Below are 10,506 nucleotides of genomic sequence, written 5' to 3'. Positions count from 1 at the left end.
CAAAGAAAACCAAACAGCAACTGTACATGTACAAGGCTGGCTGAACACTGAAAATTAAACAATTATACAACCTCCAAAATACTGCAGAATATGAACCACATAATTAGGATGTCAGTCAACCAAGACAGTGAATTCGGAAGGGTGCCATTTTGTGGCATGCGCTCAGCTGAGCTTTAAGTAGGACTGCTGGATGGCTGTGTAATCTTTCCACCTTTGTTTATATACACTAATACCACTGCTGTCAGGACAACTCATCATGCAATAAGGACAGCTAACTTTTTTAAAAAGAAGAAAATTACAAACATATTTTGTGAATATTTACTAATCTTTTATTGGCACTCATAACATTTTTACCCTTTAAAACTGAGATTCAAGTGATTCAAATTCCAGTTCTTCTAAGTTATATTCTGTTAACAACTATCTTGTATAAATTGGTTTCTTAAATAAAAACTGCTCTTAAATGATTCTGTCAATGGATGTCTATCCACAAGCTTTCCAGCCTGGTCTGCTTTATGTGTGTACATCCTGAAAAGTTGCCAAAATAGGAGCAACAACTGATGATGTCATAGGGAAAAAACTCACTGCCACAGGAAACCAAGCATTGTTGAGTCGGCTTCTTTTTGGTCATTTGTTTTATACTTATTCGACAAGCCAAAGACCTGTTTGTTACACAAGCATGCATGCATCATGTATCAGTCCATTCTCATGCTGCTAAGAAGAAACACCTAAGACTGGGTAATTATAAAAAAGCTTTAGTTGACTCACAGTTCCACATGGCTGGGAAGCCCTCAGGAAACTTACAATCATGGCAGCAGGCACCTCTTCACAGGGAGGCAAGAGCGAGAATGAGAGTCAATAGGGGAAATGCCAGATGCTTATAAAACCGTGAGATCTCATGAGAACTCACTATAATGAGAACAGCGTGGGGGAAACTGCTCACATGATTCAATTATCTCCCACAACACCTGGAGATTTTGGGGATTAAAATTCAAACCCTATCAATCCATACATGGCTGAAATTTACATCAGACAATAGAAAATGTCTATGTTCCGAGTCCATCATTGCTTTGAGATTCTAAGCTATTTTTTGGTACGGAAAACAGATTTAACATCTCCATCTCCAGTGGATGTATGCTGCCTCCTGTGATGATCAAGGAATGCAGTGGTTCTCCCAAGTCCACGGTACACATTTGCTGTAAAGTGCCGGCTGCAATTTTCTGGTCTTCGGCTCCAACCCTGGCTAAGCCAACACAAAGTGTTTCCTCGGTAATTGCTATTAAAAAAAAAAAAAATACTGCCATTCAATTCAGCAAATGCATAAATGCATATAATGTTAGTCCAACAGTCAAACTAACATTAGTACCACAAGTACATTTCAAGAAGCCCCAAATATCTTAAATCTCTTTAGCCACTCAAGATGATTAATGACTTATCCATTAATTCATCCAAGGCTTTTCTAAATCATTTGTATTACCTAATATATAAAAGAGTACTTCCAAACTTTACCCATTCAGAATTCCAGAGACTTAAATTGAGTTTTCAGAACTTGATAAGCTATACTTATACTCTACATTTGTACAGAATTTAGCTTTAAATAGGTTCTGAGTAAACAATGTTTTTAATAACTTGTTTGAGGCATGTTCATATTGACCTAGATCTACTGGAGAAACTATGAGATTAGGAAATAAATGCACAGATTTGAGTTTCTGCCTGACCATCCAATTGGCTATGTGACAAGCTTCCGTTTTCTCATTTTTTTAAATGTAATACTCTCTAATTTAAATCATGGTACTAAGGGCTAAGATAGTAGATATGAGATTAGTAGACTACAGATTCCTTAACAAATAATGAACATTTGGCATTATTTACATCTTTAAGTTCAAAAGAGCCAGCCTTAATGAACTCTATTATTATTCACTCTGGTGCTACAGCTAAAGGGCTTACCCTTTAATGATTATATTATTTAGTTAGGAAAGGGAACTTGATTGAACAATGATCAAAAGGGGGCCAATAATTTATCCAAGGACAAACAGGAATGCAAGCAACCCCTGTACAAAGTTATGGATATAGACTCTCCTTGCAGACTATTTCACAACCGTAACATGGCCTGCCAATGAGAATAAAATAGCAACAATCACTCAGGAATCTTTTGGCTGGGAACATTGACTCACATCTGTAATCCCGGCATTTTGGGAGGCTAAGGTGGGCGGATCATTTGAGCGCAGGAGTTCGAGACCAGCTAGGCAACATGGTGAAACCCATCTCCACCAAAAATGCAAAAAAATTAGCTGAGTATGATGGCATGCACCTGTTGTCCCAGCCACTCAGGTGGCTGAGGTGGAAGGATCGCTTGAGCCTGGGAGGCAGAGGCTGCAGTGGGCCATGATTACACCACTGCATTCTAACCTGGGCAACAAAGCAAGACCCCATCTCCAAAAAAGAAAAAAATCTCACAGTAGGCTGGGCACTGTGGTTCACACCTGTAATCTCAGCATTTTGGGAGGCCAAGACGGGAGGATTGCTTGAGCTGAGGAGTTCAAGACCAGCCTGAGCAACATGGTAAAACCCTGTCTCTGCCAAAAACACACAGAGGAATTAGCCAGACATGGTGGCATGCACCTGCAGTCCAGCTAAGGTGGATCACTTGAGCCCAGGGGGTGGAGGCTGCAGTGAGCTAAGATTGCACCTCTGTACTCCAGCCTGGGCAACAAAGTGAGACCCTGTTTAAAAAAAAAACCTCCCATAAAGATTTACTGACAATAAACACTTTTATTATATAATACATACTGTGTCTACATATTAGGAATATAAGAACAAATTTTCTCTTATATAAGAAAACTAGTCCTAGTCTCAGTGTTAAGAATGAAAAAAGGGAAAATAAAAGTAAAATAAGTATAATTTTGCAAAACAGATCTCACCATAGATTAGGGATAACACGAAAGATATATTTTACAAAAATATTTATACACTAACATATTTGTATCAAGTCTGACTTATGTTTAATTTGTGAAAACTTCTCACTTTCTGGAATGGTGTTAATTTTACTATAAAAGAATGCCATTTTTTTTCTTTCACTACAACTTGAAGTCTATGAGATTTAAGTTAAAGTTGGACAAAAATGACAATGTAACAATGCGAAAACACTGATTCTTGCTTCCATAGTGGTGTGAGGTATTAAGCCATATACACACCTAAATGCAGAAACAGAAATAATATGAGACCCCTTTTAGGGTCTTGGGTACCTGGTTCTTCTCCTCGTATTCTCTGGTTTTGAACAATCTCCATAAGCTGTTGGGCTGCTTGGTTTACGCTCATATACCGCGGAGGTTCATAGATCTTCCTTCCCCTATAGGTAGAAAAGTAGATGCCACTGTTCTTAGCCATAAAACTACATAATACGTTATTAATGCAATTACTCTCCCAGGTATACTCATGTACCATAATCTACATTCTGTTTGATGTTTTTTACATGTACTCACTTTAAGCATACATAAAAGCATAATGATTGTTCATTTCTTAAGCTGTTTCACTGTTGTACTTCAACTTTCCCTGATCTCACTGAAATGATGGTAGGAACACATAAAGATAGATGTCTAAATGAAAGTTACCTTTATTCAAAGTGATACCTTCAGCAAAAACAATTGAAGTAAGTGGCAACTTGGTCTATACTCTAGCTTAATCAGGTTATTTAGTGATTTTTTTATGACCGTTTTTAAATCACATATTCTTCTTTTCACTTTTTTCCTCTAAAAGAAGTAAACTAAAGCATCTTGGATATTTAAAAACCTCAGGTGATGACATATGTTTACTTCTGTATGTCTCAAAAGTCTACCAGACTTGCCAAACTTTCATATTAATAAAAATATAGCTATTGCAGCTTACAATGAAGTTCATACAGATTATTTTCTTGACTCTCAAAACAATTGTCTGTCAATGCCAACAGAAATATAAATGAATCCACACATATAATCGTTTTCTAGTAGCCATATTAACAAAAGTTTTTAAAAAGGCAAAAATTTTAATAACATTTTATTTAATCCAAAATATTGTAATTGAACACCTATTCATATAAAAATTATTAAAGAGATTGTTTTATATTAAGTCTTTTTGAAATCTGGTATGTACTTACAGCACATCTTAATTTTGATGTCAAATTTTATTGGAAATAGTTGATCTGTATTTAAATTTAATAAAATTTATGGTTATAAAAGTAGATTTATATGCTAAATTTGTTCCAAATGTATTTAAAAGTTTTCTCATAACAAAATTGGGTATCAGTTTTTAATTAATTAAAATTAAATAAAAAATTCAGTTCCTCACTCACATTAACCCCATTTCAAATGTCATTAGTCACATGTGAGTAGTGGGTACTGTATTAGACACTCTGCCTCCCTAAGTAAAAAAGAGTTAGTACTATCATTATACATATGAAGAAAATAAGGCTCAGAGATGGAAGTAACTTTCTCAAGAGCACTCAACTAGAGGCAAACTCAGGACTCAAACCCATGTCTTTTTTTTGAGACAGGGTCTCACTCTTGTCACCCAGGCTGGAGTGCAGTGATGTGATCTCAGTTCACTGCAACCTCTGCCTACCGGATAGAAGCACTCAACTAGAGGCAAACTTGGCACTCAAACCCACGTCTTTTTTTTTTTTTTTTTTTTTTTCAGATAGGGTTTCACTCTGTCACCCAGGCTGGAGTGCAGTGGGGTGATCTCGGCTCACTGCAACCTCCGCCTCCCGGATTGAAGCACTTCTTGTGCCTCAATCTCCCAAGTAGCTGAGACTACAGGAAAGTGCCACCAGGTATAGCTAATTTTTGCATTTTTAGTAGAGATGGGATTTTGCCATGTTGGCCGGGCTGGTCTGAAACTTCTGGCCTCAAGCAAGTCAACTGCCTCAGCCTCCTAAAGTGTGGAACTACAGGCGTGAACCACCCTGCCCAGTCTCAAACCCATGTTTTCAGAATCCCAATGCATTAATTCATTCCACAAATACTAAGTGTTTGTTAGATGCCAACCACTGTTCTCAGTGTTGAATCTACAAAATTTATTGCTATGTCTACTCTATTATACTGCTTATGATTTCATAAAAATAAAAATGTTTAATGTTCACACTGTTAATGAAAGCTCATTTTCAACCATCTTTAGAACTCAGGTCATTTAAGTAGAATTTATTGAATTGTTCAAGGAAATAAAAAAAATGTATGCATTCTCAAAATAACAACTTACTTCATTAGATTTTCCAAAGACTGCTCCTTTACTTTGATGTCTGTAGGAAGTAAAAACAGTTCTTTTAATTTAATTAAAAACTTTACCCCAAACCCTATGTGTAAACTTCAGTTAAGAGTCACCTAAACTTTGGGGAAACATTTCTCCCTTGCACTTTAATTAGCTACTTTCTTACAGTAACACAGAGAAGAACAGAAGCTTGTGGTTGTGCCACTAGTTAGAAAACATGAGCTTGGCCCTGAGACCATCCTGCTAAGATCCAATTTCCTTTTGGAAAAGAAGACAAAGGAAAAAATTAGATAAACATTGGCATATACACAACTAACAGCTAATCAAAATCTTTGTTTTCATTTCTACCAGCTAGTAACTGCACAGACCCAACTGAAAGGCCTTCAACTGATGTAACCTAAGTCGAAAAAAAATCTTTACCACATTTTAAAAAGTCTTTTGCTTTCTTATGAATGTTAACAGATGCCATAGTTATGAATAAATAATTCCAAGTATTCATGCTTTTAACAGGGTTTGGGCACCGACTGTCTGTCAGACACTGTGCCAGAGACTGGGATACTGCAGGGACCTGACCAGATATACCCTCTGTTCTCAAGAAGCCTAACGGTCGAGCATCACAGATATTTGATTTGGTATACTTTTTAATGACTAACGCTCATCTGAACTATTTGGTAAAAGGTAAAAAAAGCAGAATCACTCTACATCCTCAAAGGAACTCAGTATACAACAGCAACAGCTGCTTCCTGCTTTACATGCTGAAAACAAATGGTTCAGCCAAAGTTTGTTTTTGCAAAAATAAACATAGTGCAACTGAGGAGTCTTTAATAGACTTCTGCAGATTTCCTAAGTGATTATAGAAGTGTTTCTTATAAAAGATATCAAAGAGTGCTTAGAAATTATAGCAGAGATTAATCTCAAATTATTTATTTAATATTTCTACTAGTGTGGCACATTATGGAGAAAAAAATATCTGTTATTAACAATATGGCCTCCAATATAATCAATGGTGTAAGTCAACTTTTAGATTTCTTTTCACTGATGTTTATAAGATTTTGTACAAATTTAACCATTTATTAATTCATTTGCTCTGAGCTTCTGAAATGTAGTTTGTGAAATATTTTCACATTTTCAGTTTTCTTTACTTTTCAAATATGCTCTATAGAATCTGATTTTTAAAATAAAGAGGGTTGAGGATAATTTTTACAGGCAAATCCTTTTTAATCAAGGACTGCATTCGTGACTTAGTCTCAATCCAGACCTCATGCTACTTGTTCCTTGTCTTCACATAGTCCACAATTTTTCCTCTTTATTTCTACTCACTAGTATGTAAGCTTTTCTGGTTCATCTTAGTAAGGACGTAGCATAATGTGAAGTACCCAGAAGACACTCCATAAATGTCTACTGAATAAATTTACTCATGTGGCTCTCCTACCACTCAGTCACCAGCCCATCTTGAACTATCCACCTTCTGGTCCTAATTCCTTCATAAAGTCTTTGTTGACTTCCCTCAAATGCTTTTTGTTCTTGGAAAGATCTATACAATTAATGCTATCTTTTATTAACCTCTAATTATATCATATATATTGGCCTTGTCTTTCTAAGTAAATTTTAAATTCTCTGTGTTTTCCTACCATGGTTTATCCTCACCAATCCCTACAGAACTTAACCCACAGCAAGCATTCAATAAATACATACTAATTTAAATAATGAGAATGCCAGATGATAAAATGATGAGAACTATGGTTTGAGGATTTGAAATCATGACACCCTATACTTCACACCCTGTTCCTGCTTTTGTTAATGGAGCAAGGAAGATATATTGTTTAACCTTGTTTGTCTTTTCCCCGGAAAGCTAAGAAAAGGGGCAGCTCTTAGAAAGAGAACTCAAGAGCCAAAATTTTGGTTTGTTCTTCCTGCCTCTCCATACAGTAGAACTTATTTGTTCTTTAAACTTTCACGTGCATGACACATTAGTTCCAAACTAGATTTCAAAGTTCTGAGAGCAGGACCCACATCTATACTTCCTTAGTATTTCAAAAGAAACTAACTCTACATGGGGCATAGAGTAAGCACTCAATAAATACCTGTACACTGATCTATCTGCCTTTCCAAAGCTTCTGGAAAGATAAGTGCTGCTTGCTCCCCTTCCTGTCATTTTTAAAGGATATATGGGGACGTTATCAGGTAGCCTGCCTCTCAGATTATTCCTTCCCTGTTCTGTTTTAGACGCTTTCAATACTGTTGTAAAACACACATTCTAGTATCTGAGCTCCAATGAATCGCCATTTTTCATCCCTCAGATACATCTACTTCTTCAGCAAGTCCTTTTATAGTTATCCTTCTTCCATCATTCTACTTTGATCTTCTATCCACAGCTGACCTTAACTGGATCTAACTTTGGGATAACAAGATGGAAATATCTGATGGCATAGTCCATATCAACTCACAAGTCTCATAGTGTCCTTGTTAGTAAGGACTATAAAAAAGTAAGACCAGTCTCTTTTCACGTGGAAAATCCATGGATGAAATTATAAAGCTAATTAATGACGAATGAAGCACTAAATCACACTGGGAATAAACTAAAATAAGAAAACATCATACTAGCTGACTGCAAATATTGGCATAAGACAAAACAAAATTTATTAGAGAAGCGTTTATGGCCTAATCTAGATCTAAGGTGTCAAGAATAAAAAGGGACAGGCACGGTGGCTCATGCCTGTCATCCCAGCACTTTGGGAGGTCAAGGTCGGCAGATCACTTGAGGCAAGGGGTTCAAGACCAGCCTGGCTAACATGGCAAAACCCGTCTCTACTAAAAATACAAAAACTCACCAAGCATGGTGGTACACGTCTGTAATCCTTTCCCTGATCTTGTGCCATGTGAGAGACATTTTGGTAAGTAACTTCACACACAGTTTCACTAAGACAATACAATTCAAAGTATGATCTCAGGACCAATGCCAGTATGTGAGCTTTGTGTTACTGGTAAATGATGAAGTAACTACAGGAGTAAGAATATGTAACTTGATACTGACATAAAGGACTGAAAATTTAAAAATCAAATATTTTTTAAAAAACCCAAACATAGTTCTTTACCAAGAATAGTTTGAAAAGTACTGCTCTATACAACTCTATGAGGTAGGAGGAATTACTCCTATTTGATAAATATAAAGGCTAAGGACTGTTTACAGTATTCTCTAGCTAGTAAGTAGTAGCACTGGGATTTTGTCTTCTGATTCCAAGTAGAAGTATCATTTCAAAGTTATCAAAAATGTCAATTAGCTGTGTTTCTTTCAGTCACAGACTAAGGCTTTGATTCCAGTATTTCTTTCTACAACATATGCTACTAGAATAGAGGCAGATTAGCAACATTGAATCAGTAAAATTTCAGTGCCTCTGCTCGAAAGAAAATACCATGCTTTTCTGAAGCTCCCAGCTCTTTCCACACTAAACAGGAAATAGGATTTGGCTAAGATGGTACAGTGAAATGAGCTATTACCAAAAGGCTATCTGATTTTACCGGATCTGCCACCAACTGACTGGGTGACATTGGGGAACTAATTCAATATTCTGGGCCTCAACTTCATCTGTAAAACAAGCTTCAATAAGATGATCTCCAGAGTCTCCTTTAGATCTATCACTGTGAATCTGATAGCATCAATACCACAGTATTCAAAGAACCTCCCTAGGAAGATGCAGGATGGTACCTGGTTAAGACTTGCTCAATGCAAGTCTATTAAATTGTGGTAAATCCTTGATGGACAAATGGGTAAGATATGTAATACTGGAGAGGATCTACTAGGGCATAAGAGAGAGCAGCATAACTATACTGTGCATGCAGAAATAGCCATGTAGTATTTGAAGCAGAAGATGCATGTCTCTCTAAGAATATGGGAAGAGTGTGGTCTGCATAAAATGGCTAGACTGTGTCTTTTCTTACCTCTGGCTAATTATCCATAGAACTTGAACACAAAATCAATATGAGAACAATATGATAGTTCCATATTGTGACTTCAAGGAAATTCCAAAACCCTTACCTAGTAAACATAATGTGTGCATGCCATTTTGTCTGTTCTTCTTCACTTTGTCAAAGAAGCTTTCTGGTCTCCAAGTGTCTGTCCAAAAAACAATAGAAACTGTCTCTCCAAACTTATATAACTAGAAAAAAAAAAAAAACATTAATCAATGATGGAACAATTCACTAACTACTATTTCATAGATAAGGAGAGAATTTAATCATTTTACAACCAAAATAAAAAGTGAAAACCAGACTTAAAATGGGTGGGGCATCAAATCTGTCACCAGAAAAGGTAACACAACTTGTTTGGTGATCATAGCTTACTTTCTGATGCCAGAAGTAAGTTTCAGTAGTAAGTTTCTAGTATCTCTACATTCTATACAGGAACATATATGACAATTTCATAATTTAGCAATATAGTTGCTGAAAATACTGAAATTCAAAGAACTCAGATTAAAAAAAAAAGAGTTCTGAGCAATCAGAGCAGGGTTCACAGGTTAAGACTTCTCATTTTACAGGTGAGACCATCAAGGCTTAGAAAGAACAACTGACTTCGCTAGTCATATAACTAATGATTTTTTTAAAAAAATATTTAAATCTAGTTTGAGAAAATGTACTTTTCGTCATACTATCTCAATAAAACAAAGTATATACTCACTCCAGCCATTGTTCCAAATCTGCAATCCCTTAATTTAGCAAGATTCTATTTGTTCCCTCACTATAGAGTTCAGGGATGAGGGCCTTTTTCCAAACCTCCTCTTTAACCTGCAAGTGGCCCACCCCACTTCACCATCACTACAGTCAAAAAGCTAGCTTCTCTAATCTAGACTGGCTGAACCAGTTCACTTAAGTGAGTTCAGTTTCAAATCTTATGCTGAGAAAATCTACTTTTGAATTCTGGCTCTGCAACTTGTTGGCTGTGTGATGTTACTGTAACACTTTAAAAAAGGAATAGTGGTAAAATTCTGTTCTTCCTACTTCTAGAGTTGCAAGGATCATATTACATGTAGTAAGTCATTTACAGGGTGAAATAATAGGTTAATATTAGTTCGTATCTTGGCACTGAGCAAAGGACATTTATTTTCAAAGACTTAATGTAAAATAGTATTAAACTTGTATAAAGATTTATTCTCTTTAAATAGCACTTGTAATAAATCTAACAGAACTAGAAAGCACTAGACTCTGAAAACTACATCTAGCCCTCTGCCACAAATTAACTGTGTGCCTGAAATAGCTGTGTGACTTCAGAGG

The 10,506-nt window shown here is 36.2% G+C and overlaps 1 protein-coding gene across 4 annotated transcripts in view; it reads right to left on the bottom strand.

The window, feature by feature from the left end:
• Positions 1 to 306: 306 nt before the first annotated feature.
• The window catches only part of DPH5 (diphthamide biosynthesis 5), a 31,644-nt gene continuing 21,444 nt past the window's right edge, over positions 307 to 10,506 (bottom strand). For all 4 annotated transcript variants that reach the window (XM_009001785.4, XM_035252274.3, XM_003733504.6 and 1 more), the window contains exons 5-8: positions 9,275 to 9,395; positions 5,230 to 5,269; positions 3,243 to 3,346; positions 307 to 1,273 (exon numbers count right to left, since the gene is read on the bottom strand). In XM_009001785.4, coding sequence (XP_009000033.1) covers positions 1,044 to 1,273; positions 3,243 to 3,346; positions 5,230 to 5,269; positions 9,275 to 9,395 — 495 coding nt within the window. In that variant the 3' untranslated portion in view covers positions 307 to 1,043. The remainder of the gene's footprint in view (positions 1,274 to 3,242; positions 3,347 to 5,229; positions 5,270 to 9,274; positions 9,396 to 10,506) is intronic.

The sequence above is a fragment of the Callithrix jacchus genome, chromosome 7, assembly GCF_049354715.1.
Source record: "Callithrix jacchus isolate 240 chromosome 7, calJac240_pri, whole genome shotgun sequence".
Classification (NCBI taxonomy): Eukaryota; Metazoa; Chordata; class Mammalia; order Primates; family Cebidae; genus Callithrix; species Callithrix jacchus.
Note: the sequence above shows the minus strand (reverse complement) of the source record. Positions and strands in the feature narration are given on the sequence as shown.